This window comes from Pteropus vampyrus, unplaced genomic scaffold, assembly GCF_000151845.1.
Source record: "Pteropus vampyrus isolate Shadow unplaced genomic scaffold, Pvam_2.0 Scaffold28, whole genome shotgun sequence".
NCBI classification, from domain to species: Eukaryota; Metazoa; Chordata; class Mammalia; order Chiroptera; family Pteropodidae; genus Pteropus; species Pteropus vampyrus.
Genome location: NW_011888809.1, coordinates 276,092 through 304,081, shown reverse-complemented (window position 1 = coordinate 304,081; position 27,990 = coordinate 276,092). Strand labels below are relative to the sequence as shown.

Sequence of the window (27,990 nt, the reverse complement as noted above, 5' to 3'; positions counted from 1 at the left end):
CTGGCTGCACCATCCCTGCTCACCTGGCCCAGCAGGAGAAATGGACTCAGCTTCCTGGGCCTTCATCCCTCCTGCCAAGCATTCTCTGCAGCCCTGTGAACACACTTAAGTTCTGCCCTTTCCCTCACTGGGCCTGCTCTGGGGCCTGCAGTATTTGTCTGCCCAGTCCCTACCCTCCTCCCCTCCCAGCTCACCAGAGGCCCTCTCTACTCAGCCTCCCTTTCTGGCCGGTTGCTTCAGTCATCTGGTTTCTTGCCTGTTGGCCAGCAAGCATGTGCCAAGATCTACTCCTACAGCCTGCAGTGCTACAGGTGAGTACCTTCCAGGAAGGGGAGGAAGGAGAGGGGAGAGAGAAGGCTTGGGTGTTCAGGGTGGTGACAACACTGACAGTGGGAAGTGATTGTGGTTTTCCTTTTCCAAGGCCTCCCTTCCCCCAACTATTCTTAGGGAGCCAAGCTGCCTGAGGAAACAGCCTGCTTCTCTCCCCCTGTCTTCTACAGCTGGCTAGAGGAGACATTACCAGCCTGGGGCTCCCAGTTGCTGTCCATGATGAGGCCCAGCTTGCAGCTGGCCTGGGCCCATATCAATGCCACAGTCAGCTTCATTTCTGACCACTGTGCCTCCCACCTTCCTTGTTTTGGTGACAGTCTCACCATCCTCTCCCAGAAGGTAAGCCAGAGACAGGAAGGTCCGAGAAGGGCTGCTTTCCCCAAGGGCTGAGTTCTTGGGCAGGTGCAGCCCCGCATGCACTGGGTCCTCAGGGCCGGGATGCGTTTCCAGGCACTCTAATCCCATCTGTTCTCTGTGGTCCGGCTCCCTCTCCAGCTCCCTGATGCCCTGAACCAGCTGCTCTATTCTGTGAGGAAGCTGTTCCTGCTTCTCTACCAGACCGTGCTGCTGCCATTGTGGCACATGCTGCTTGAGGCCTTGGCCCGGGCCCAGCAGCACTGCCATGAGGCGTGCAGGTGAGACCTTTATCCAGGGCTCCAGGAGGAGCCCCAGTGGCCCCATGCCCTTTCTCTAGGGACAAGGCTTCTCTGTTCAGTCTCTCACTCAGCCCTGGCCCTTACTCATCCCTTGGCCACTCTGGTATGCAGATCTAAGTTGCAAACTTGTGACCTGACACAGCTGCACACCACTACTTCCTAACCCCCACAAATGTTCTGCTTTCCTCCCAGAGGTGAGGTGACCTGGGACTGCGTGAAGACACAGCTCAGTGAGGCTGCCCACTGGACCTGGCTCTGCCTACAGGACATCACAGTGGCTTTCTTGGACTGGGCACTTGCTATGATATCCCAGCAATAGACCCTGCCTCCCTGGCCCCTGGGTTTCGACTGGAGCAGGCCATCTGAGATTGCTGGGGGCAGAGCGGGTAGTTCTCTGTGGGGTCTTTTCTACTTGGTGCCTGAGTTCTGTCTCCTAGGCAAGTGGCCCGTTGCCTCTGCCCCAATTCTTCCATCTTTGGTAGTGACTTGAGCCCAGGGTTGTCTCAGCCTCCTACCCACGATTCCACTGAACACTTCTCTGGCCCTATTGCACATAGCTCCCAGCCTCTGTCCTTGGGCTGGTAGCCTCTTTAGCCTCCTTCCTTCCATTTCATTTCTGAAACCCCGAACAGCTCATCTTCGGAAAGGTGGGATTCAAACAAGTGGTTTCTGCATTCTTCTGATGAATGATTTCTGCTCCCAAACTTTAACTGCAGCAGAAAGAGGAACTTCCAGGAGAATACAGCACCACAGTGAGCAACACAGCTCCACCTGTACCCACAGGCTGAGTGTGGCTGTCAGTGGACATAGAGGGTTGGATGGAAAAACCTCTCACCCCGGAATGCCCAGCTTAGGTCTATCGAGGCCCCTCACTACCCCCTCCATCGTGATCCCACTTTCTCACACTCCATTCCCCTTCAGTGCCAGCACTGGGGAAGGGTGGGGAGCTCTGCCTCGAGGTTCAGTTTCTCTCCATTGACTACCCCTACCATCTCTCTGGAGAGCAGAGCCCAGGGAACCTTCCAGCCTGTTAAGACAGGATTCAGCATATGGCTCCTGGGTGTGTCTACTAGGTGGAATAAAGGACACATTTGATTTCTAGTTTTCCTCTCTGCGTCCTCATACAGGAATTCCCATAGTTGTAGACGGGACAACAGAATATGGACATGGGCACCTGTGTGTTTTCCATAGGCCCCTCCCCTCCTGGGGGTTGTAGTCATCAGCAGTAATTGAGCTTCTGGCAAGGAAAGCTCGCACCCATCATTCTAAACTTGGGCCTGTTGAGGATTCTAGATATGCTCCTCTTGCTCCCCTATTGTATTGTCCCACTTGTGATTTGCCTTGACAACTTGAGTATTCTTTGCTTGGAAAAGCAGGGAGAGAGTCTCCCAGGGGAATTCTTGAACAGTGATCAGGGGTAACTTCTTTCTTGCCAGAACCTTAATTTATTAATTGGTTTGTTTTTCTAAGGCAGTGAGAGATTTAGAACTCCAGGAGATACATGATTAAAGGTTTATCACCAAAGTCCCTTTTAATTTTTGACTTGAAATTAGTGTCATAACTGCATGAGTTTCAGCTCTCATCTCAAGTTTCTTTCCTTGAATGTTTCAAAGCAAGCGGTATTAGAGGTGCACTGCCCACTCCAACATCCACTGGTTGGTTTCTGTACCACCCTGAACACCTGAGTTAACCAACAGGAATGATGGCCAGCTACCACATTTTATTGCATGTGCTGCCCTGACATAGTGCCTCTGTTTTCCAGTGGTGAGATTATGAAGTAGCAAACATAGGAAAATCTCGGCAGAAAGTGAGGTCATAACTATAGCATCACATTTGTGTTCCCTCCCTTTCCCTGTTAGGATATAACTATGTTATCTTGGGAATTTAACAGCCTACGCTGGGAAGAACCCTGTTCTCTTAGTGGTACTTAGCCATGACCATTTTTCCCAGAAAAAAAGAAACCCTGCCTGGCAAAGAGTCATGGTTTAGGACTGCTGGGCAGGACTGTCCAAGGGTCTAAGACGTTCCATTTCCTCAATTCTTCACTAGTCAGAAACAGATGGTCAGTTCTTAAGAATAGTGAATCCTTGGAACTGACCTGTATTCAAGGCAAGTTGAAAGAGGATTAATTGGGGTCTCCACAGCCTCTCAACGACCGTGACACTTGAATTGGTTTTATTTAACATTCAGTTGGTTTCACCATGATTAGAATTGTCCAGAATTTTTCTGTCAGAGGCATAGGCCAGCACTGTACCTGTGTCCATTAAAGCTAAGCCAGACATCCAGATGTTTCATTTTTGCCAAAAACATCCAAACTGAACCAGTGAGTTGAACCAGTGTGGTCTTGTAGAGTACACTCTGATGCTTACAGGGGGCCAGTGACTCTTGGTGTTATTTGAAGAACACGTAAACTGACACCTCAAGAGTGTCACATCTGGACATCCTGACTGCACACCCAGCTGGAGTTCTACAGATAACATGCCATAAAACTGCAGTCGAAGTGTGATTATACTAACTAGTTATTACCAATTCTGTGTGGACCTGCAGATTATATCACATGACTCATTTGAAACAGTTCTTTCCATTTTTCTAAGTTTTGAAGCATGTTTTCAGATTCCTCTGGTTATTTGTACCCAGTTTACAGCTACAGCTTTAGAGCAGCCCAACTTGATGGGCCAGCCTGACTTGTGGGTAGATAGTATTGTCAGGCAGATAATGTCGCTTGGCTCACACAGCATTGCTGGTCCATTCTCAAATGGCACCACCCCAAAAGGGTGGAGTGATTCCCATGGAGATGGGCATGCCTTCCCTGCCCTATTCCAGAATAACCCAGTGGTCAATTACACATTTCAATGATTAGATAATCTTGCCATTTTAACGTCTTCTGAGGGAGTTTGGATTTAAGTAACACTTAAAGTGAGCCATCTGTTTTCTACATACTCTTCATGGTCCTGCTCCCAAAAGGTGTTATTTGAAGAACACGTAAACTGACACCTGAGGGGTAAAGGACCTTGCTTTTCCCTATGTGGTATTCTGTTTTTACGGGGCAGTTTCATTGCCCCAGATTTGAGGTATAAGAAGGAATTGGGGCAGAGGGGAGCTTCCACTGTTCAGGGTATGAGTGAATATTTGTTGAGTATTGAATAGTCTGCCTGTTAAAAACATTGAGTTCAGACATGTTTTTAGAAATGCCTTGGTATAATTTTTTTTTACTGTGTCATCACACGAGTTAATTTTTAATAAGCTTAATTTTTTAGAACAGTTTAAGGTTCACATCGAAGTTGAGCAAAAAGTATATAATCCCTGCCCCTCTCACACAACCTCTCCCACTGTCAACATCAGTGAGCTTATCACTATCATATCACTATCATTGACATACCACTATCACCCGAAGCTTGCAATTTACAATAATAATACTTTGTATGATTTAAACCATTTTAAAATTTATTGAGGCTTGTAACCTAACATATGAGCAATCCTGGAGAATGTTCCACGTGCTTAAGAAGAATGTATTCTGCTGTTGGGTGGAATGTTCTGTGTATGTCAGGTCGAGTTGATGTGTTGATCAAGGATCTCCGTTTCCTTTCTGAGCTTATAAATGCATCCTTAATGTTAAAGAACTCTTACAATTCAATAAGAAAAATGCTAAAACAAAAATATGGATAAAAGAATTCATAAAAAATGCAAATGAACAATAGACTCGAAAATCTATTTCACTGGTAAAAATGAAAGTTTAAAATAAAATGCCATTTACTTTTGCCTATCAACAAAGTTTTTTAAGTGATAATATACTCAGTGAATGCTATAATAGAAATTGGTATGATGTTTCTGGGATGTATTTTGGTAATAGTTAACTATTTTGTTAACTTGGTAAAATCACTATTTTACCAAGCAATTCAACTCCTAAAAATATATAGAGAAGTAAACAGAAATACGGACAAAGATTTATGTACCAGAACATTTACTATAGCAGTTTTAACAATGAAAATTTGGATATAAACTATGTCCAACAATAAGATGAATATTTCAGTAAACTGTGGTAAAACCAAAGGACGGGAAATGGCTATTCAAATGATTTCAAAGGATCTTTAATGATAGGAAAATAATTGAGCTTAATTTATTGAAATATTGGCTATAATAAAAAATACAGAAAATGAGTATCTGCAAGGATGTGGAGGAATTGGACCCCTCCTACATTGCTGGTGGAAATGTAAAATAGATCAGACACTGGAAAACAATTTAGCAGTTCTTCAAAGAGTTAAATATATAATTACCGTAAAACCCAGCAATTCTCCTAGGTATATACCCAAGAGAAATGAAAACATATCCCATAGAAACTTGTACATAAATGTTTATAGCACTATTATTCATAAAAGCCAAAAAGTAGAAATAGCCCATGTCTATCAAAATAGATGAATGGATAAACAAAGTAGTATAGCCATACAAGTGAATATTATTCAGCCATTAAAAGGAAGTACTGGTATATGCTACAGTTGGATGAGTCTCAAAAACATCAGTAAAAAAAAATCAGACACAAAAGGCCACATATTTTATGATATATATGAGATCTCCATAATGGGCAAATCCATAGCAGATTAGTGGTTGCCAGGGGATGGTGGTAGGGAGTAATTGCTTCAAGGGTAGGGGGTGTTCTAGGGTGGTTAAAAAAACATTTTTGAAACTAGAGAGATGGCAATCTGCACAACATTGTGAATACACTAAATGCCACTGGATTGTTCATACTTTAAAATTGTTAATTGTACGAATTTTGCCTCAAAAAAAAAAAACAAAACAAATATGTTGTGCTTCCCAGACACACACATCCCCCACCCCAAAGAGAATTCTAAACACCATGCCAAAAAAAACCCACCCCCAAGCAAACGCCCTGGGACACAATGGTAGCGTTTGCAGCAATAGAATGAAATTAAACCAAGATATTAATCTCCTGATTTTGGGTAGGCGCAAAGACTGCTGTGCAAAATGACATCAGAGGCCTAGGATTTAAAGCTCAGCCTGAGAGAACACTTAAAACGTCGGAGCTGCAAGGGTTTTGAAACCAAGGCAGCCCAGGCAGTCGACCGCAGAGCTGGAAATGGAGGCCAGGTCTCCTCGCACAGCCACTCCTCCAGGCTACCAAGCAAGGCTTCACAGCGGAGTTGAGTTTTAGATTGGTTTGTTTTTAAACCCCCGGAAGCTTCTGGTGGGCAAAGGATTGTGGGCTGCCTTTGCAAGCTCAAGGAATGAGAGGTGAAAGTGTGAGCCAAATAGTGGCGCGGGCCAAGTGGCCGACGCGCTGCTCAGGGTCCCACTCCCGCCAGGCAGTCCAGCACCGCGGGGTTTAGGCGCGGCCGGGTCCCACGCTACCCTGCAAGCTTCCAGCAGCTCCGTGGTTTGTATCTTTCTCGCCCTAGTCAGAACGAACAGATTCTGACAAAACGTTGGTTTACTAACTGAATGAATGAATATCCTTCACAACAGGAGAGCAGTAGGATTTTATTGGCACCCTCGGAGGATCGAGAGGAAATGTGGAGTGGAAATAGCAAAAGCTATTTGCTCTGCAAACTGGGCTTGTGCCTGCGATTGTAGAGCATGTGTGCGTACCGGCCCCCTGGGCAATGCGGTGCAGAAGCTCAGGATTGCCAACGGTATCTTTAAGCGTCCACAATCCTATAGAAGCCACCGTGTCGGTTGGGGGTGGGGGGTGCTGTTTTGTAGTAAGAAGGGAAATGGAACGGAAGCGTATTGTCTGTGTTTCCTACGTCCAGGGCTGGGAAGCGGGTCCTTCGGCAGCATCCTTTGCTTGCACTTCTGTCTCTGGCTTCCTCTGTTCTGTGTAGCCCAGAAGGGGGCTCAGCGTAGGTGAACTTCATTAGAAGGTCGGAGCCAGACTTCAAAAATCTATTGGACACTGGAGTAGTGCGGCCTCGGTAAGTATTAGAGGGGAATTGGCAATCCTGGAAAACAGCGGGGCCTTCGATAGCTCAGTTGGTAGAGCGGAGGACTGTAGTGAGTGAGCTGTGGCAATCCTTAGGTCGCTGGTTCGATTCCGGCTCGAAGGACTTCGTCCAAACTTTTTAATATTCATTTAATTCAACTGCCCAGTGGGAAAAAGGGTTTTCTCGAAGGTGGGCTGAATTTACGTGAGTACTACCAATACCAGTTTTCCGTAACGTATATTCAGTAATTAGGGTACGGCACAGCTCTCTTGTAGGTTAAATGCAGACCTATTAAAATGTGTTTCTAAACGAGGTTTTATTACTATTGCTATGTGTACTTATCACATGTCCTGTTTTTGAAATTTTGCCCATGGTTCTATTGCACTCTGCTAAATAACTTGAATTGCGGGTGGGCCACTGGTCAGTGGACAGCTTGCAACAACCTGTAAGGCAAAAGAAAGAACACTGGGAACAACTGGGGGATTAGCTCAAATGGTAGAGCGCTCGCTTAGCATGCGAGAGGTAGCGGGATCGATGCCCGCATCCTCCACTCGGTTTTTGCCCACGCATTAGAGGATTCCCACCAGCGAGAGACTAGCTGAAGCAGGTGGATGCTTATGATTCACAGAGGAGCAAGGCAGACAATGATTAGCTTCACAGATTGTCATTTTATTTTGCGGGTCTTTTCCAGTTTACTTCTTGGTCACTTTGTGTTTTCCTCCTCCCGGCGCGACAGGCCGTTAACCGCCTTCTGAGAACACACGGACGGAACCCTCCTGCCCGCGGGGCCTGCTGAGCCCCTAAACAGCACTGGCTCAGGTACCCGCTCGCGTGCGAGGGAACCCCTGCGTGCTGACCAATGGCAGCGAGCTTTACTGGGCGGGTAGCCAGCTGTACCCGCCGCCAATAGGCGAGAGACTTCTTGTTTCCTGGCAGAGCGGGGTCCCGGCACCGCGGCGCTCGGGTTTTGTTTGGGTCCTGGGTGGCGGGCCCAGGTGCCGGGGCCCGAGGTGGCGCCTCGCTAGCGGGAGAGGGAGCGGGATCACCGGCCCGGAGAGAGGTGAGGGGCTCTGCGTGGAGTGCGGGCCCCGCCGACCCCGGCCCCGCCCCCTTCTCGGTCCCTTTCAGTCCCGAGCACCTCTGGAATCCCACCCCGCCCCACCGCCACCCGGCTGGCCCTCCGCGCCGCTCAGCCCCGACTTCTCCCTGCCCCACCCCCACTCCTATGGCCTCACCTCTGACCCCTTTTCCCTGCCTTCCCGCCCTACCTCGAGTGTGATTCTGTCTCGACCCATCCTCATGCCTCCAAACCCCACCCTGCCCAGGGCAAGCTCGGTCAGTGTGAGGGTCCTTAAGGTCGAGGGTTGAGAAGCCACCAAGTGGGTTTCTACCAGCCACTTTTTTAGGAGTGCTTAGAACACCATTACTCACGATTGCCAGGGTAGCTTATTCAGGAACTCCAGTGCTTACAGGGCGGGAGAAGGGTGGAAACAGACCCATGCCCCAACTGGAATTGAGCAGCAGCAGTCTTTAGGTGAGCAGGTGGCTTCTGCCCAGTTTCCTTTGGCTTGGCAAAGGCCACGAGTTTCTAGTTTTCTTCCATAATAGGCATAGGGTAGTAACAAAAAAGGAAGAACCAGCCTTTCCAGGACTCGGGGGAGCAACAGAAGAATGCCTGGTCAGTCCTTGTGAGGACAGAGGAGTGGAGACAGGAAGTTGCCCATTTAAACTTGGAAACTTGGTTCTCTCTGCTCTACTCTGCTAGAGAGTGGGAAGCCAGTCTAGGAAGCAGAGATCCAGAGCGCCCCATTTTTCAAGAATGGCCATGTGTTGTGGTGGGTGTATCTTAGCTAAGTTGGGGCAATCTAACCTCTCTAATTCTCTAAACTTTGGATTGCAAAGAATCTCAGAGTCTAGTATTTTGGAATAGCCAAGCTGTAGTAAAATGGGGTCCTTTTTTGGTCAGTTATAACCCTTAGTGTGAGGACAGTGTACTGTTTTCTCTTGGCCTTTGCTGGAAGGCCACTTCTGCATTTCCTGAGGGTAAGAGAGCCTTTTGCTTCCTAGAGCACTTCTTGAGAGTAGCTCTTGTTAATCCAGAGATACCCAGAAAACTTTTCATTTTTCTTCCCTCTCCTCTCCCTACCCCACTCTCCATTTTTCCCCAGCTCTCAGGGCCAAAGTGGGGCAGGAGGATGCTTTCCCAGCCCCACCATGGAACTGCGCTGTGGGGGATTGCTGTTCAGTTCTCGCTTTGATTCAGGGAACCTAGCCCACGTGGAGAAAGTGGAATCTGTGTCTAGTGATGGGGAAGGAGCAGCAGGTGGGGCATCAGCCCCCACCAACAGCACTGCCTCTTCCCCTGACTACGAGTTCAATGTGTGGACCCGACCAGACTGTGCTGAAACAGAATATGAGAATGGGAACAGGTAAGAGGAAAGTAATGGAAGGTGGAAGAAGGAAAAGAAGGAGATGTCCTTGTCCCCAAATCCAGCTCAGTTAGCCTTTTGACTTAGAGTTCATACCAGCACACTACCCTTCCTCCTCTCCCCACCCCTTCTCCCCACTCACTACTTCCCTACATATCCCCTTTCCAGCCCTCCTGTATATAATAACCTATCTGTCCTACTCTGGCCTTCAGGTCATGGTTCTACTTCAGTGTCCGGGGAGGATCTCCAGGAAAACTCATCAAGATCAATATTATGAACATGAACAAGCAAAGTAAGCTGTATTCCCAGGGCATGGCCCCCTTTGTGCGTACACTGCCTACCCGGCCACGCTGGGAACGCATTAGAGATCGGCCCACCTTTGAGGTAAGTTCTTAATGAGAAAGAAAGACAGAATTGGGTGCTAAAAGTAGAGGAGAGACAGGAAAGAGTGTTACCCTCGATACAGAGCTCTAGCAGGCAGGACACCAAGTTTTGGTACCAGTTTTCCCGGCAGCACTAGCTGGAGTCCAAGATAAGCCCCAGCCCCAGGAAGCCTCGAAGGAGCTGGCTGCCGTAATGGAAGGTCTCAGAGGGAGGGAAGTTGGTAAATGAGATGAGGGTGTGAGGTCAGTGCCTGGTGACCCCAATAGGATCTTAGTTCTGACACCGATGGCATGTTGCCCCTCCCTCTTCCCCCTCTGCTCCTCAGATGACAGAGACGCAGTTTGTGTTATCCTTTGTTCACCGTTTTGTGGAGGGCCGTGGGGCCACCACCTTCTTCGCCTTCTGCTACCCCTTCTCCTACAGTGACTGCCAGGATTTGCTAAACCAGCTAGACCAGCGCTTTCTGGAGAACTACCCTACCCATAGCAGGTACCAACCCTATTCTTACTTCTGCTGCACGGTCCTGGAATAGACAGTACCTTTGTTGCTTCTAGAATTTGCTCTAAGAGCCCTGAATCAAAACTTTATCAGTCTTTTTCTCTGTACAGAATGTGGGATTTTGGATACCTTTGACAAATATGTTTCTGTGTGACCTTATTCTCAGTATATCACCACTTATACATGCTACTCACCCACCTGCCCAGTTCAAGCCCTTAATATTCCAGCTCCATCAATTATCTAGAATTTAGCCAGCACTGCCATTGCTCAGCATACCTTTTTTTCTGTCCCAACAGAGGGCAACTTTGTGTTTATGCAAAGTAATCTAGGGAGCCATAAACTGGAGGGAAAAAACAAGTTCATCCTGTACTCTGCATTCTGGCAGTGCAGACCCACCCAAATCCTCATCCTCCTCTAAAAGTGTGGACTATAAGGCCCAAAGGTTAGGGTGGGTCTTACAAGTCCTGGGCTCGTGACAAAGCCCACCTCTCACTAGGACTTTAGGGACTTCTCTTGGCTTATGATTTTTATCCCTTCAGCCCCCTGGATACCATCTATTACCACCGGGAGATCCTTTGCTATTCTTTGGATGGACTTCGTGTAGATCTGCTAACGATCAGTTCCTGCCATGGGCTTCGAGAAGATCGAGAGCCCCGTCTAGAGCAGCTATTTCCTGATATCGGTACCCCTCGACCATTCTGTTTCACAGGCAAGAAGGTGAGTGGGAGTAGTATAAAAATAGGACCTTGGCCTTTCTCTAGTCCAGGCACTGCTGACAGCTTAAAGCCACCTTATCTCTAGGCATCTTGGACACAGCCTCAGCCTACAGTCTGAGGCAAGTGTGACAGTTTCCACTCCACTTGCAAACTCAGCCAATTGGAAGTCCAGTGGCTATTCCTTCCTCATCCACCACTACCACCCCTGCCACCCTATATACTGTTCAGTGGAACAGCAGAGTAACTGACCTAATGACTGCTTTCCTCTCCATCTCAGATATTCTTCTTAAGCAGTAGGGTACACCCTGGGGAGACTCCATCTAGCTTTGTCTTCAATGGCTTTTTGGACTTCATCCTTCGACCTGATGATCCCCGGGCCCAAACCCTGCGTCGCCTCTTTGTCTTTAAGCTGATTCCCATGTTGAACCCTGATGGTGTGGTCCGGGGCCACTATCGGTAAGAAGCCTCCACAGCCTGTCTGGGTTGTTCCCAGTCCCCCTCATCCCTGCATTTCAGTGAAGTACTGTCAGCTTCTCATCTGACTTCTGTATTCTCAATCCTCTTACATCCTTACAAGGGCAAGCCCCTCTTACCATCCAGTGACCCGAGAAGGAATGAGATCCCATCTAGTGGCACTCTATGGAAGGAGCAGAGCTAGAATAACTGCGGGCATATCCTTAGGTTTCTGTGGTGGGAGTGACAGCAGATCAAGGAGAGGGCCAGTCCTCAATTGTTTCTTAATGTAACTTCAGCCTCTCACTTTATAAGTCAGTCTCCCATAGTCTCCTTTGCGTCTACTCTGGTGTCTCCTTCGCTGGCCCAGCCCTCTAGACCCTGCTTTAGTCCTTGTTTCCCTACAGCACAGACTCACGTGGAGTGAATCTGAACCGTCAGTACCTGAAGCCTGATGCGGTCCTGCACCCGGCCATCTACGGGGCGAAAGCTGTGCTTCTCTACCACCACGTGCACTCCCGTCTGAACTCCCAGAGCCCCTCTGAGCACCAGCACAGTCCTCATCTCTCTCCTGATGTTTCCCTTTCTGACCTTGAGAAAGCCAACAATCTCCATAACGAAGCTCACCTCGGGCACTCATCTAACAGGGAGAACCCTGAGACCTGGACACAGACTGAACCAGCAGAACAGAAGCCCAGCGGTGTGTGGATTGCGCCACAACAGTCCGCCGAGGCTGAGCAGCCAGCCCCCGACACCATCCCCCCCAAAGAGAGTGGTGTCGCTTACTATGTGGACCTGCACGGACATGCCTCCAAGAGGGGCTGCTTCATGTATGGAAACAGCTTTAGTGATGAGAACACCCAGGTAGGAATCTACAGAATGTCACGTGAGTGTGGGAAGTGTTGCAGGTTAGGAAATAAAGGTTAGGGCATGAACAAGAGGGAAGGTGACGTTCTGGCAGGAAGGCCTGTGGCTGGAAAAGGCGCACTACTTCCGAACAAGCTTCAGAGAGCCAAGAAGGGATGGCAGGGGGCCTTATGTCTCAGTCATTACATTATGACCTCTGAAAGAGGGTCAAGCTGCTGGCATCATAGTGTTTTCTAGAATTTGGGAAACCAGGGAAGAAGGACAATTTTGCATTGGAGAGAAGCTAAGAACTTAAAAAGAGGTAGGACTGTGCCTTTCTAACACCTGGAAAAAACGTCAAACATTCCCTGAGAATTAAAGAAACACTGACTAGTGCTGATGGTTGTGAAGGTATCTGCCATTATTAAGTCACATGGCCCCATGCTTGCCATCTCTTCCTTGCCCTTGACCCTTCTCTATCTCTCCTGAGTTGCCTTTTTCCTCCCCTGAACAGGTAGAAAATATGCTGTATCCAAAGCTCATCTCCTTGAACTCAGCCCACTTCGACTTCCAGGGCTGCAATTTCTCAGAGAAAAACATGTATGCCCGAGACCGCAGAGATGGCCAGTCTAAGGAGGGAAGCGGCCGGGTTGCAATCTACAAAGCCTCAGGGATAATCCACAGGTTGGGTGGAATCTGGGATATGGTTGATGAAATAACTTCCCTAAAGAAAGCAATACCCGGTCTAGAGGGTTTAGAGGCAGGGGACGGCCCAAGTCTTCTCGAAAGGCAGGCTCACAATTAGCATTATTCTCTTCAGTCTGGGACTCTACCTTTTGAGACTTCTTGGGTATGTGATACGATGCCGACGGTAGTTGCTGGGGATTAGGACTTTCTCTTCGTGTCCGTTTTTTTACAAGTGATTACTTTCTTAGACCACATAGGCTGCCCCCCATGGTTTTGTCCTGATTCTGTCCAGGCAGGACACTGATAAAAGTCTCTGTGTCTTAGCTACACACTTGAATGCAACTACAACACTGGACGCTCAGTAAACAGCATCCCTGCTGCCTGCCATGACAACGGGCGTGCCAGCCCTCCTCCCCCACCGGCTTTCCCCTCCAGATACACTGTGGAACTGTTTGAGCAGGTATGAATACATGGGATAAGTGGGGAAAGGGGGAACCTCAAAGTCTGGAAAAGACTTCGCTCCTGCTGCCTGACCCTAGGTTCTGAAAAGAGGCTCACCGTTATTGCCATCTCACCACTGGTTATTCTCCTCAGTCGATGGGGACAGGCCTCTGACTAATAGTACTGAAAGGATGACTGGGCCCTATTTCTGACTGCCTGCCACAGAGAATCTCCCAGCACATCTGAGTCAGAATCTTTGCCTCTGAGCTTGTCTTCCTCTTTCTATCGGGTTAGTTCATTCTTAGGCTAAAAGTACCCCCTCTATAGTGGTCTTGATGATCCCCAGTGTTCTACGGCACACACAAGAGTAGGAGAGCTGTGGGTTATAGAAGAGATCCAAACAACTCCTCTTGCTGGGAGAACTCCTTCCTGCTGCCAGCCAGAAAGCACGCTTGCTCCAGCTCATAATGGGTGAGGGCCTCCAAATGAACAATAGTTTAGGGAATAGCTCTAAATCTACTTGGGATAAACAACCCGTGCACAAAGGTTAAGGTACCCACTGAACAAACTTGAGGTCTGGCCTTTCCTTCCCTTCCACCTCAACACAGCAGCCTGGGTTGAAAGACCAAGACACTAAGCCAAACTGGACTATCCCACAGGTGGGACGAGCTATGGCCATTGCAGCTCTGGACATGGCAGAATGCAATCCATGGCCCAGAATCGTGTTGTCAGAGCACAGCAGCCTCACAAACCTCCGGGCCTGGATGCTAAAACATGTGCGTAGCAGCCGAGGCCTGAGCAGCACTGTGAACGTGGGTGTCAACAAGAAGAAAGGCTCTCGAACTCCACCCAAAAGTAACAAGTAAGACCAGCAGGGTGGAAGGGAGAAAGGGTATGAAAGTGGAACAAGGCTGTAGAGTGAGGATTTGTGAGATCTGTGTTCCTCCCCTACTTCCAAAAGGACCAAATGGTGAATATTTTCGGGGAAAATTAAAATTCGGGAGATTAGCGCATTTTTTGAGAATGGGATTCTCTTCCCTTTTACCTGGAGTTTCAGACTTCCTGGATATTTCAAAGCCAGGCTAGGGGACTCCTTGCTTCAGAGCCCTGCTCAAAATCAAATATAATTGGGGTAGGGGCAGGACTCAACTCCCTCCCAGTGGTTGTGAATGAGTTACAAGAGGGGTCCAAAGGCCAGCACCAAGGCACTAAGGGGGAATTCACTGGGAGTTAAAGCTGCCCAGGGACAGCCGTTATGGCCCTTAGTGTATTTTTTGCTGGAGCACGTATGTGTGAACAAGGGCACCTAGGCTTTCTGAGATCAGCTGGTATGCCCAGCTTAGATACCTTATTGATCGACAAGGATTCCTCTTCCTTGGAATAAGTCCCTGTTCCTTTTCACCCCAGAGGTGAAGCTTTACTGAGCATCAGACCATGCAGAGAGACTTGAGACACAACCTCCCTGGCCCAGGGTTAACTGGCATCTGCTTTGCTTCTTTGCAGTGGCTTACCTGTTTCCTGCTCTGAAAATACCTTGAGCCGCACACGAAGTTTTAGCACTGGCACAAGTGCTGGCGGTAGCAGCAGCAGCCAACAAAATTCTCCACAGATGAAGAACTCCCCCAGCTTTCCTTTTCATGGCAGTCGGCCTGCAGGGCTGCCAGGCCTGGGCTCTAGCACCCAAAAGGTCAGCCACCGGGTGCTGGGCCCCGTGAGAGGTAAGCTAGTCTGGGAGCCCCTGCAACAGGTGTTCAGTTGTTTGGGGCATTGCTGGGGGAAGTGAGAGCTTGAAGATACACACTTTGCCTGGGACCAAGGGGTGAATCAATAAAATTAGTTTATAGCAGAGTCTGTAGCCTCTCCTGCGACCTCGGTGTTCCCTGCACACAAGCTCCAGAGCGGTATTGTGTGTGGCATAGGCAGGAGTCCTGTGAATCTGTGCTTCAGCATATGCTGGGAGGCAGAGGAGTTTCTAAGGATGAAACAAGCCAAAGCAGGGCTACACTGAGACATGGAGCCTCCACTTCAAGGACAGTGCTGGGCTGTCTCACTGGAGGCAGGATAAGGAAATGCCCTCCCGGTCCACACTGCAGCACTGTGGAATGATGGGGAGTCCTGTCCAAGGTCCTGTGGGCTGAACTGCTCCTGGCTTCAAAGCCTATGAGAGGGTGATGTCAGGACTCCAACTCTTCCAAAGAAAAATGGAACTAGACAGCTTTTGTTCTAGGCAGTCTAGCTCCTTCCAGCAGCAGCCACAATTGTTCAACTTTGCATCATTACCCCTAGTTTGGCCTGATGAGACCCTGCCTGGTAAGACAAGAGATTCTGGGTCAAAATATATACCAGAAACAGATGGGCCTTTAGAAAAAAAGAAGAGGAAAAAGACTACAGAGCCATTCCCTGGGAGTGATGTGGACTGTGGTGGGGAGAAATTGTTGCAGTGCCACTTCTGGAAATACACTAAACCACAAATCAATATTGTATGTGGCTTCTGGGCTACAGAAATCTTGCCAGAGTATGGAGGAGGCTTGTGAGCTGGAACTAAGAGTTTTGCTGGTTCTCAAGCTGCTTTCACCCTACTTAGCACTTCCCTGCTACTCAGCTTGCACCAGACCTCTTGGTGCGAACTAGAAACATGCACTGGGTCACTGCTGCGGTGATCGGATTGCGCTAGTTAGAGCAACCACAGAGGAGAGCAGTGGTCCTTCCCAGCTTTGACCAATAAGATGTTCGTTTGTTCCCTGACATGCATTATAGTTACTTCCGCTTATATGCCAAGCTCCATTCTCTGAAATTGTGTCTTTATTGGGAAAGGAACTTTTGCACACTGAAGGAGAGTGTCAAAATAATAGTAATACCTTATATTTAAATAACATTAAACAGTGAACAAAACAATACATTTAATCCTCACGAGGACCCTGTGGGATAGATGGCATTTCCATTTTATGACAAGGAAACAGACTGTGTAAGGGTGACTTGTCTAAGATTGCACAGCTATTAAGTGGCAGAGTTATTAAAACGTGTCTTTTCATGCTCTGGCATACTTGAGTTACCCATCTGAAATCCAGATAAAGTTTTTCTTCTAACTTCTTTTCTTCTTTACTCATAGTTCCTGGGAAGGAATATCAGCATCATAAATTCTCCTTCTCTGTCCACAAAAGGGAAATAGTAAAGAACCTTTTCTAGGTTCTCACTGGAGGATTCTGGGCAGTTTTAAACATCCTCCGTGTTCCCATTCCCAATGCAGAGTGCTGTAGTATGCTCCTTGAGTGAGGAACATGAATTGTCTTTGTTACTTTCCCAAATAACTAATAGAAATTAGGCATAATTAGTACAAAGTTGACTGACTTGAAACTTAATAGGGGACACAGGACAGTAAACACAGTATGAAAGCACACACACATTATAAACATACAGGGGCCTTGGGGAGGCCACTGTCAGAGATAAACACAAGAGTAATGAGCCAAAAAATGTTCAGTTGAGAAATGGTTTTGAAGAATGGGCGGTGACATATAGTTTAACAAATACATTCCAGAGATGAGGATGATAGCCAGGACCAGAGCCGCTGCATAGAGTGAACGAAAAGCAAGTGTAGTAGCTGGCTCCTGAGAATGATAGAACAAAAGGCTTATGTCAGAGAGCTGTCTGTGAACTGTATGTATCAGGCAAGGGAAGGGAGGTGGGATCCTTGGAGTAGTTTATGCATCAGAAGACTAGAGCCTATACCAGGACCTGGAAAGGAGACGAATATACCTATTAAAAAAAGTGGCAGGACTCAGTGATGGTGGAAGAGATGGACTAAGAGAGATTCAAGGCCACAGGCTAAAGAAAGGGTCATGGTGACATTAAGACACTGTTGAAGAAAAAGCGATGAGTTTATCTGGTTCAGACATGCTTGGATGTCATGGGCTATCAATGTGGAGATGTCCTGCAGGCAGAAAAAGGGCCAAACTTTAGAAAAGGTGACATTAGGGTTGGACCTAGGAGTCATCCACATACAGGTACAGGTAAAACCAAGTGAGCAGCTGTGTTCCCCCAGGTGAATGAGCTTAGAAGCAGAAAGAGAGCTGGTTTGAGTACAGACACACCCCAGGAACTTGAATAAATATTTCTAAGAACTGAGAAGCTATGTCTCTAAAGTCAAGGGGTCAAGAAGAAGGTTACTAATAACACCAATCAGGAATACTGTGAAGATCTGAAAGGTCAGATCCTGGGACTCTTGCCTCCTATGTTCTCCTGGGCATTTGATGCAGTTTTTGCTGCTTTGTCTCTCTTATTTAAAGTCCTTGCTATCACTCCAGGATGGGAGACAGGATGGGAGACTGGTGCGACAGGGACCTGTGATGCAGATGGTGTGTGGACTTGGCATCTTCAATCCTTGGAACTACTTCTCTATTTGTCCAGTGTGATCTATCTATGCTGCAGCTTTGTGACATTTCCTTTCCCACACATCTGGCTTTTTGGCCCCAGCCGTATCTAGACACACTTGGTCTTCTCAGACAGGAACATGACACCCATTCCTCTAAGCTCTTCCTATAAAGCAGCTATACTTTCCAAACCCAAAACTGGGACTGTGATTTAACAAACGATTTTTGTGACTTGTGAACTTATATTTATAATAAAAATTTCCACTAATGTATAAAAATTATATTATTTAACTATGTAATTAGTGAGTATCCTTTATTGGCTAGAATAAAACATGAGACTGGACTATCCAGAAAATTTCAGGAAAGATCTAGGCAGCTCAGTCATAAACTTAAGGCAGATGTTCAGGGACCTAGTCTGAAAGGTTCTGTTCTCAGAGGCTGGAAAATGACATTTTAAAAGGTCAACAAGTAGCCAACTTGGGGTGAAGAGGAATGTTCCTGGGGTAGGGGGCTAGCCTTGACTTCCAGTGTCCCCTGACCATAGTGCCAGGATCTTCTTTTCCTCCTCCTCCCATGCTGCAAAACATCACCTTCCCAGACCTGTGGTCAAGTTCTTGTCCACTGGCTCAGAAGTGCAGACAGCAATATCAGGAGCCGTGGAGGAGGAGGAGGAGGGAGAGGTCACTTGGGAATAGCTAATACAATGATGGTGTGAGGGAGGTCTAAAGTCTGCGAGATAGCTGTGCAAAAGCAGATGCAAACAGCTCAGAGGGCCTGCTAGGAAGAGGGTGGAGTGGTAAACCAGCTCCTAATGGTTATGTATTGATGGAAACAGGGCAAGGACTAGGGGGAGGTCAGTGAGGTGCCCACGATACACAATTTAAAAAGCACTTGATCTCAAGGCCAGGAAAGGGCCTCCCTATATTGTACACCCTATATGCCTCTCGCTTCATCCTAGTCCTGGCCCTGGATTCAAGCAACAGTCTCACTCAATAACAAACATACCCTGGCCCTCCAGCCTACCGAGCAGGATACTGGGGTAAAAGACAAAGGACTTAAGTGTAACGTCTTCAGCTGTTGTCCTGTCTCCGCCACTCTCATCTCTCCCAGCTCTGGCAGTTAAACCTGGGGTTTACTAGAACCCCTCCTTGGCCTATACGATGCCTTGGCTCAGCTAACAGGCAGCTTTTGGTAGAGGAGCTCATCCAGTGGTAACTGGAGGTTCCTTTGAGAAGGGAGTCAAAGGACACAGGGAGCGTGCCTCCAGCACCATCGCCACTTTTACTTTTTCCACTGCAAACAAGTTTCATGTTAAATATCAGGTTAAAACTTATTTGATGGCAGGAAATGTCTCCAAACACATCTACTTATTCCCTTATCACCTAGCACTGTACCTAGCACTGTGCCTAGCCTAGCACTTACTAAATGATCAGCGAATACTCGCTAAACAAATAAAAGGCAGGAAGTTGGGAGCTGCATGAATATGTGTGTAACTTTGCTATCCCTCAGAGGGCATAAATCAGGTTTGTGATCATCCCAGGGATTAAATAAATCTGAGGTGCCACATGTAGAGACAGTTCCAAAGACATTTCGGAGGGATGAGCAGGACTTAGGAGCAAGTCACATAACTGCTGTAAATTGTGAGGCCTTAGAATATCCATTCTAATTCATACAATAGTGAGGTCAGTTTGGCTCTTCCTTTCAGACTTTTGCCCCAGGACTATCCTGCCACTCCCAAAATGGAACCTATAGCTGATTACCATCATCTCACCACCTCTAGTAGCTGATCACATATCACCCTTGCACTCAGCCTTAAGCTGCTATTTCTATAGCTCAGAACCAAGAAATAAGAGAGTTGGAGCCCCTCCAATTTTTGTCTTAATGGGGACCGCACAGGCCTGGATTACACTGAGTGCCAAAAGCCACGACATGAGAAACGGCTATGTGCTCACGTTGCCAAGTTTATAGGCAGACCTGGACAGATCTTAAGATAGTCTTTTAAGTGCTGGTTGAAGTGCTGTCTTTAAAAGCCTTACACTTTTCAGACCAGGCGTGCCCGCTAAACCACACCTTGTCTTCTATCCTAAAACTCTTTAGGGGCAGGATTCCTGAGTTGTAGCCTTTGTATCTTTCCCATGACCCGTACATTCCACACTGACCTTTTAACACCATTTGCCTGTTTTGCTTCTTACTTTGAGTGTCATGCAGTTTCTTTCTAGAACCTGTAAATGTCCCAAAGGCCTTCACCCATTTTCTTGCTTGCTCTCTCTCATCCTTTATTGGGTTGGGTGAGGCTTCATCCCTTAATGTCATTTCAACATGCTTCTGTGTATGAAGATTTCTCAGACCATCTAGAAACTTGCTATTTCCTCCTCTATCAAGTTCATTATTTCTGTGTACTGTGCACTGCCACTTGGACATCATAGTGACATCCCTGTTTTAACCAAAGAAATACCCAGGTGTGGGCTCCACAGTATCTCTTAAGTCATTGGTGATAGGTAATGTTTCAGGTTATTTGACTATGGCCTTGAATCTGACTTCTGTTGTCTTGGCATCGCTGTCCCAACTCTTGCTAGCCCCATAAAGTCTGGTTGTTTTTCTCTTGGCTGTGGTCTTCAGACTCTTAATTGGTACCCAGCATCTCAGCAAACTCCTCAAAGGTGGAGTAGTGTCCACCTTGACATCTCTTCCTTTTCTTCTAGTCTTTATTCATGTAAGTATCAATTTTTTAAAATTTGGTTTGGGCCCTTCCAGGAATAACCCTGTTATTGCCTGCTGCTTCTCAGTATAGCTAGACAGGATGAAGTTGTCGCCTATTTCCTAAGTTGGAGGCTTTTCACATCTAACATGTGTTGCTTTGTTAGGTGTCAGCTGGCATCCTGGAAACCCCATCAAATTCAGCTGCATGGAGGTTAATAGCTCATTCAGTTTGAGAGCATTTAGCACCTGCTGTCCTTCTGTGGCGAGGAAGCATATGCCAAACCTGAGAGCCTGCCTACCCCACCCAGCAACCATTTATGCCAGTGGGCTCTCACCTTTTAGAACTTCTAACAGTAAGACTCTAAGCACAATGAATGGACTAGAGAGCTGCCCCATAGGGCATAATGATATGCCCTTAGAGTTACTGAGCCAGTTCATGGTCTGCAGTGGGTGTCCGCTATTCAGGTAAACAAAATGCTTATTAAGGTCTCTGTTTTCCAGGCAGTATTTTATAGGCACTGGTATATAGTATTAGAGAAGGTCCTTACCCTCGAGAGACTCAAGTTCTAATCAGAATATTGGCAACATTTATTGAGTACTTACTATGTGCTAGACATTATTTTAAGTCTTTTATACAGGTACTAACTTATTTAATTAAGGAAACAGAAACCATAAACAATTACTAGCCAAGTGAACAAAGGACAATGAAGCCAGAACAATGAATTCTACCTGTAATGGTCAAGGAGGCTTCATATAGGTGACATTTTGAGACGGGACATATAAGATATCCAAGGTTTCACTAAAAAATAGACACTGCAGAGGAACTACACAACTAGTAGCCATGGAAGTTGTAGCACAGGGTGTGAAGGATCAAGTCAGCATCCTGCCGAGGACGTGTAGACTGGAACCCCAGCAGACAGGGCTTTGAATGCCATGTGAAAGGTTTAGACGCTATCCTTTAAAACACCTTCAGTGTCTCCCCCTTGCCTGAGCCAGAATGATTTTTCATCAGGTCTATATTTTAGAATAACAATTTCTGGCACCTGTGTAAAGGATGGATTGTAAAGAGAGACCAGAGGGGATTTTTTTCTTTTCAAAAGCGTGAATGAGCGATAATGGCCTGTATCTGGACACTGACAATGGGAAGGGAAAATAAAGGAGGAATTCAAGTGAAGGCAGAGGTAGAAGTGTCCAGATTTGGTTAAACACAAATCTAAATGTGAGCAAAGAATTGAAAGATCAAACAAGGTTTCTAGCAGATTCTTTACCAATATAGGGGGAACAAAAGGAAATGTGGTAGAAAATGAATTTTGTTTGGGTCATAAGACTGCCAGGTAGAAGTGTCCAGTGGACAATTAGAACTGCAGTTTAGAAGGGGCCAGAAAAAGATTTGGAAGTTTAAAGTGTGTTGAGCAGGAGAGGACCAAGGACAGAATGGTGGGTGTACACTGACATTTAAGAGGCAGGAAGAGTAGTTGAAGAGCAGTTAGAGTTAAAAGGAGAACCTAGGAAAGCTGTGTTTTAGAAGCCAAGTTCAATAACTTCCTTGCCAGAAGAATGAACTGGTGGGTGAATAGGTTGGTTAGCTACGCAGAGTTGAAGTAGGGTGAAGACTGGCCAAGAACTGGATAACTGGAATAAATATTAAGAGGTCTTTCTACTCATCTTAGATTTACTTCAGCAGAGGGATGCTGGTGTGATGACAAGCTTGAAAACAGGCATCTTCTGACCAAGGAGAGCCAATGGGGCAGTGGAGTGACAGCACCTCACTTGCCCTTTTATCTGCTTGTGTCTCTTCCACTCAGAGCCCAGAAGCCAGGACAGGAGACGGCGGCAGCAGCCACTGACCCATCGCCCTATTTCAAGCAGCCTGGCCCCATTCCCAACTCCTGCCAGTTCTAGTCTAGTCTCCTCACGCAACATGGGCTCCTGCCTACTGTCCAACTCACTCGGCATATCAGGTCTGTACCCACTGCCACTGAAATCTGAGTTGGCCAGCCCCTCTCCTGACTTACCATGCAGGGCACAGACCGGGCTCCTGACTAGGCAGGAAGAAATCCCTCCAGCTCCGTTGTCACTTGATCTGGACCTCCTTCTTGACTTGATGTAATACAAGTCACTTCAAACCAGGGGCATCGGTTATCCTCCTGGATTATCCTAAACCCCTAACACCCATGCCCTTGTACATGAAAATGGAATTTAATGAATATCTTGGTAACAAGAGTTACCATTTACTGAGCATTTATCGTGTGGCAAGCACTGCTCTAAGCACATTATTTCATTTAATCCTCACTTTTATAGTTGAGGAACCTGAGGACTTTTCCTATATTCAAGTTCCCTGACTCTAGGAGCTGGACATTAGACAAAACTGAAGAAGGAAAATGTGACCATATCATCCACATAAAACCTTGGCCATCTGCTCTCCTTTTAAGTTACAGACCCAGCTGTGGAAAACACTGGATGGGAACAATTTCTAAGACTCCAGTCCAGCATCTTCTACCCCCCTCAGAGCCCACTGCTCCTCACCTGTTAACTTCTTCACTGGGTAGCCCTCAGTCCACCTGTCTTGGTACTGTTGACTCGATCTTTGAACACTTACACATTTGATTGGAACAGGCTCTGAGGTCTACAAATTCACAGAATAGTTCAGTTTGAATGGTTCTGATTCAAGCTCTGAGTTCCTGCTTCACCCCTTGGACTAGACTAGAACATGTCAAGCTCCTCAACCAGGAGCAACCACCCTGCAGCCCCCGGACATTTGGCAATGTTTGGAGACTTTGGGTTGCTACAAATGGAGAGGGGGCAGGGGAAGAAATGCCAGCTAATGAGTAGAGGCGAGGGATGCTGCTAAACATCTGACAGTGGCCCAAGATGACAAAGAATTACCCAGCCCAAAATGTCAACAACACCAATGGCTCCTACCCTGATAAGTTTCCTTTGTTCCCTAGGAAGCAGCTGCTCACTCCTGTCCTCAGGGGACAAAGAGGCTGTCATGGTGATTGGGAAAGGTCTACTAGGGACTGGACCTCGGATTCCCTGTATCAGGACCCGACTACAGGTAACATTTTTGGGTCTTCCCTGTCCCCAGCGTTACTCTGGCAGAGCCCAACGAGGCAATGTTCGTCTGGGTAATGGGAGGGAAAATGCCCGGCACTGCTTTACAACCTCTCCCCGCAACTGTATCAGAGAGCTGCTCTGGTGTCCGAATGCCTGCCTGTCCAGTGTCCCCATCCCCTTCAGCCAGGTCTCTTGCTTGCTTTCAACCTGTGTCCCTGCCAGATATACCCCAGCCTCAGCCTGCTAGCTTTGGCTTTGCTTGCCCCTCCCCTTAGCTTCTCCTCTCTTTCTGCCCAGACCTGCCCGAGGAGAGTTCCCGCCAAGAGGGGTCCCGGATTCCCCAGGTAACACATCTGGTTACTGCTCCTAGGAACAGCTGTGCCACCAACTCTGATTCAGTCCCGATCCCCATGCTAGGTTGAATAAAGTTGGGTATAGGAGGTGACTGGCTGAGTGAAGCTTAAGCTGCTCTGGCAGGGGCTGAGGCACAGAAGGCTCTGAGGAAGATCTACCAATCCCCTAACCTCTTTCTACACAGTACTTCTCTACTCAGCCAGATCTTGGCCACGGTATAACCATGGAGGTTAACTACTGGATCCTTTTGCCTCCTCTAGTTAAATAAGACTTGGAGTATACCGTCATAGATTGAATGCAAGAGGTATCCAGCTATTATACTGCCTTACTCTCTCAGCTAGGGACAGTACATTCAAGGTCCCAGTGCCTGTGCTGACCACTAAACTATATTCTTACTCATGGAAACTCCAGAAGCAAAGAAGTTCATAGAAGAACCCGCTTCTTAGCCCACCCCTTGTCCACACAGGCTAGGCCCAGGTTGGGCCAGGGCTCACCGCCGACTCGCAGAGGGATGAGAGGCTCTTCGGGCCCCACATCCCCTATCCCCCGGACCAGGGAGAGCAGTGAGCTGGAGCTGGGATCCCATTCTACACGAGGGTGAGCACCGGGGTCCAGTCCCGCGCCCCATCTCTCATTTCTATTCCCTCATTCCCATTTCTGCCATACAGGATCATTTTCTTCCTTCCCTACTCCCTCTGACCCCAAAAAGACTAAAATGTACTTTCATTAAGAATCTAGTCCCTGATTTTTTTTCCCCATCATGGCCTCAGTCTTCACTCCAGTGGATAAGAAAACAATTTCTAGTTAGGGTCTAAGGCCTAGGATCTGGCTGTTTCCAGCATCAGACCACTGTGCACTACTCAACCTGCCTATCCTTATGCAGCTCACCTCCCTCATCTCCCAGTCCCTGGCTAACAGACCAGAAGAGGGGCAGAGTTTTCACAACACTGATTCCTCTCCCTTCTCTGTTGCAGGCTGCCTCAGGCCGGGCCCCCACGGCCCCGCTCTGCCCCTGCCTTTTCTCCTATTTCCTGTAGTCTATCTGACTCCCAGTCCCGGACTTGTTACAGCGGGGGGCCCTTGGGCCAACCTGAGGTTTGTTTTGTCCCTAAATCTCCCCCACTCACTGTTTCTCCCCGGGTTTGATGCCTTGACCTTCATGCCCAGGATATAGCCACAAGATGGGGAATACAGTGAGAAACGTGCTAGTCCCTTCCCTCAGCTGCTGATTCCATGTGACAACCATAACTCCTTGGAATGTCAGCCACACTGTTCTGAGGCATCGCAGGGCATCGCCTTGACACAGGACAAAGCAGGGAATATGCCACCCCTTCCCTCCCTCCATGGCACAAGATTTTGGGACCACAAAAAAAATCTATATTTTTATATTGGGGGGGAGGGAGTAGAAAAGAAAGCAGCCCCTATACTGGGCCCTATTCAGTGGCAGCTTCTTGTTCCATAGGGTTAAAGAAGACTTTGAGGAAATAAAAGTTGTTTGGAAAAATCCAGGTGTAGTTGCTTTGTATGTTGTGATGGGTAGAAGGGATGAAGTGAAGTGTGAAGGCCCCTCACACCCTCCATCTTGCCTCAGACTATGTCCTGGAACCCTAGAAAAGAGGGGGAAAGACCTGAGGTAAGGAAAATGCCACAGCTTTCCTCTGAGGAAGTCCTTCAGGAATCAATTCTCATCCAGCCTCTTCCCCCTTTCCATTTTGACCCACACTTAAAAAGGTGGTTTCCAAGCCCTTCACCACCACCACCCTTCTTCTCTATGATTTGGGTCTACAGCAGCCAACCCCTAAATCAGTGCCCTCTGCCCCAGAACATGGAAATAGAATTCTGTACCTTTACAGCCCCTCACAAAACAACTCTGCCTAAATAAAAGCCTGAACAACCTTGGAAAAGTGAGGACTATTTACGTGAACTGCCCAAATCTTCATACGTGGATGGTATCCTCGGTACCTTTATTCCTACTGGTGTCATACTTCCTTGTACCCTCAAATTGGACATCTGGGGACCACATGAAGTTGGGGGTTCCGGGAGATTAGGAAATCCACCCCCATTTTAGCAAGGAACAGTTTAAAGGGGAGGGACAAGGGATACTGCGAGGCACTCCCTTCTCTGAGCGGATAATGGGGCCCAGTTCTGGACTGTATCATGCTTGGCCCGACACTGTCTTATCTGAAGTTTCGAACCCTGCAGGCCCTGGCGCGGCCTCGCCACTCCACTCTTCGGGGGCTGGGCGCTACAGCCCCGGACCGTTACCTGGGGCAGAGAAAGCGCCACTTTTCATTCCTGCTTCTTGGGATTGTTGACGGCCACGTAGTGATAGAGAACCACAAGCAGGAAGAGCGACACGCCCAGCATGTTGGCGAAGATGGCGAGCTGCACGTCTGTGATCATCCTGCAAAGAGGAGGGACTGAGCCTCGGGCGGCACACTCTTCGCCCAGACCAGGACCCGTCCTGGACCCCGAGTCCAGCCACCACCAGATGGGCCGTGGACCGCGCCTGCGTGCCCCTCACCTGATCAGCTGGCCTGGGCTCCGAAGCGGTCTGCGCACTTGCTTGAGGTAGGAGACCTGGGCCGGAAGTTTGCAGCACCAGCTCTGTCCGAATCAAGGCACTTCCGGCCGTGCGTCTCGGCCGGATCGGGCTCTCTAGCCTCGCCGTCTCGCCTGCTTCCAAAGCGCTCGCAAGGGGCGGGGTCTCGGGCGGGGTCTCGGGCGGGGTCTCGGGCGGGGCTGCGGAGAGACGGCGTGACTGGGGCCGGCACGGCGCAGCTGCTCACAGCTGGCGCGCCACGGGAAGCGGTTATCAGCAATGTGACCGCCTCTTGGGAGCCGAGGAGCGCGCTAGGACGAGAGAGCGGCGGCGGGGCCGGGAGGGAGGCTCGGCCTGACCCTAGATTCTGACCCTGCTTCCTGCTCCGGCCCCCCGCGCTGCTGCCCAGCCTTCGCTTCCCGGCCCGGCCCGGCCCAGCCAGGTGCTTCCTCTGGGCCCTGCCCTCAGGGTCCCCTCGCTGGCCCAGGCGACGAGGAAAGGGATGAGAGGCTGTGCAGAATGGAGACAGGGTTGGGGCGACTGGGTGCTCCTCTCTTCGGCGCCAGCCTTTCTACCCCACGTACGCCAAGCGGAACGATCCTGCCTGTGATCTGATCAGTGCCTCTCTCACCCGGGCTTCCTCCCCCCACTCCACCCCCGGAGGTGGGCGTCGGAAATAGTGCAGCCCCTCCCACAATCTAAACCCAAACCGTGGGACGTCGGCCAAGTGGGAAATCACCCCCCGGATGTGAAGGAGGGAGGAGGGGAAGAAGGGCTGGGATAAGCAGGAGGGATCGTGGGTTCGGAGCACAGTGGGTTGTTGAGGAGAAAGAAGATGACTGTGGGTCTCTGGTGAGGGGAGAGGCACTCTGGGGCTCTACAACCCTCTACCCAGCCAAAAACGACTCCCCTCTCATTCCTTGCTTTCCTTCAGCTTCGCCATAAAAGGGAATGGCACTGAGCCAGACTGGGGCCGGGGGCTGGTCTGGTCTGGGCTGGGCTATTGCTCTGGAGCTGTCAAGGGTAATGGAAGCCAGTTGCTTTGCGGTAGAGGGGGGCCAGGGCTCAGGGGACGCCTCTGCTTCCCTGAGCCAAAGAAAACTATAGGAGCTTCTATGGGGCAGGAACAGATGGGTCAGGGACCAACTTGGCGCCTGTGTGCACCGTGAGCTGGGGTGCACTAGCACAGAGTGGCCTTCCCTGTCCTGGGACCATCAGCAGTTTGTCCTCCATGCTCCAGCTAGTCTCATCTGAGTCTAGTTTTCTCTTGGAGACCATTTTTAATTTCGGTTACTCCTTCAGTTACTCCTTCAGTTACTCCAGTGACTCCTAAGCTTGGTCTCTGCCCTTTAGTAGCCTGTGGTTCCCCTGGCCTCCCCTCTCACCCCCAGCCTCTACCACGTATTTCCCAGAAGTTTCCTCTTTAGAATCCCAATCCCATGTCCCTTGCACATAACAGTGAAACCCAGGCATGTACTCCCTCATGTGTCTCTCAGTGAGCAGTGTGTTCCTAGCTCTGCTCTGAGAGAATGAGAGTCTAAGTCTTAGAGGATTATACACATTATGCTTCGTGTCCCCTGGAAATTTGAAACAG

General features: G+C 48.5%; 3 protein-coding genes and 2 non-coding genes across 12 annotated transcripts in view; 4 read left to right on the top strand and 1 right to left on the bottom strand.

The window, feature by feature from the left end:
- The window catches only part of TMEM214 (transmembrane protein 214), a 10,277-nt gene extending 6,116 nt beyond the window's left edge, over positions 1-4,161 (top strand). The window contains exons 9-12 of the mRNA XM_011356611.2: positions 105-311; positions 501-669; positions 826-965; positions 1,179-4,161. Of these exons, the coding sequence (XP_011354913.1) occupies positions 105-311; positions 501-669; positions 826-965; positions 1,179-1,305 (643 nt within the window). The 3' untranslated portion in view covers positions 1,306-4,161. The remainder of the gene's footprint in view (positions 1-104; positions 312-500; positions 670-825; positions 966-1,178) is intronic.
- Positions 4,162-6,956: 2,795 nt separating this feature from the next.
- On the top strand, positions 6,957-7,045 carry TRNAY-GUA. Its single transcript is given in 2 exon segments — positions 6,957-6,993; positions 7,010-7,045. It is a non-coding gene; the product is annotated as a tRNA-Tyr (tRNA).
- A 354-nt stretch (positions 7,046-7,399) lies between these two features.
- TRNAA-AGC lies at positions 7,400-7,472 on the top strand. The gene has a single exon. It is a non-coding gene; the product is annotated as a tRNA-Ala (tRNA).
- A 339-nt stretch (positions 7,473-7,811) lies between these two features.
- AGBL5 (ATP/GTP binding protein like 5) lies at positions 7,812-25,362 on the top strand. 8 transcript variants are annotated; one of them, XM_011356506.2, is made up of 16 exons: positions 7,812-7,982; positions 9,091-9,351; positions 9,564-9,735; positions 10,061-10,224; positions 10,773-10,950; positions 11,227-11,405; positions 11,810-12,266; positions 12,763-12,932; positions 13,260-13,395; positions 14,036-14,238; positions 14,880-15,094; positions 22,249-22,404; positions 23,392-23,501; positions 23,798-23,844; positions 24,321-24,451; positions 24,829-25,362. In XM_011356506.2, exons 2-15 carry the CDS (start codon positions 9,137-9,139, stop codon positions 24,367-24,369), a joined length of 2,451 nt encoding a protein of 816 aa, XP_011354808.1. In that variant the 5' UTR covers positions 7,812-7,982; positions 9,091-9,136; the 3' UTR covers positions 24,370-24,451; positions 24,829-25,362. The 8 variants fall into 8 exon arrangements, with proteins under 8 accessions (XP_011354808.1, XP_011354805.1, XP_023384287.1 ...); XM_011356503.2 differs by lacking the exon at positions 23,798-23,844 and having other exon boundaries at positions 7,817-7,982; XM_023528519.1 differs by lacking the exon at positions 22,249-22,404 and having other exon boundaries at positions 7,830-7,982; positions 24,829-24,982.
- Positions 25,215-26,475, bottom strand: OST4 (oligosaccharyltransferase complex subunit 4, non-catalytic). The gene is made up of 3 exons (XM_011356509.2): positions 26,379-26,475; positions 26,120-26,258; positions 25,215-25,461 (listed from the first exon to the last, which is right to left on the bottom strand). Exon 2 carries the CDS (start codon positions 26,255-26,257, stop codon positions 26,144-26,146), a length of 114 nt encoding a protein of 37 aa, XP_011354811.1. The 5' UTR covers position 26,258; positions 26,379-26,475; the 3' UTR covers positions 25,215-25,461; positions 26,120-26,143.
- Positions 26,476-27,990: the final 1,515 nt, after the last annotated feature.

Bases quoted from the DNA above. Each gene is read 5' to 3' on its own strand.
- AGBL5 (XM_011356503.2), top strand. From the start codon at position 9,137: ATGGAACTGCGCTGTGGGGGATTGCTGTTCAGTTCTCGCTTTGATTCA. The intron at 9,736-10,060 runs GTAAGTTCTTAA...TCTGCTCCTCAG, and splicing joins GAGATCGGCCCACCTTTGAG to ATGACAGAGACGCAGTTTGT. The intron at 10,951-11,226 runs GTGAGTGGGAGT...TCTCCATCTCAG, and splicing joins TCTGTTTCACAGGCAAGAAG to ATATTCTTCTTAAGCAGTAG.
- OST4 (XM_011356509.2), bottom strand. From the start codon at position 26,257: ATGATCACAGACGTGCAGCTCGCCATCTTCGCCAACATGCTGGGCGTG.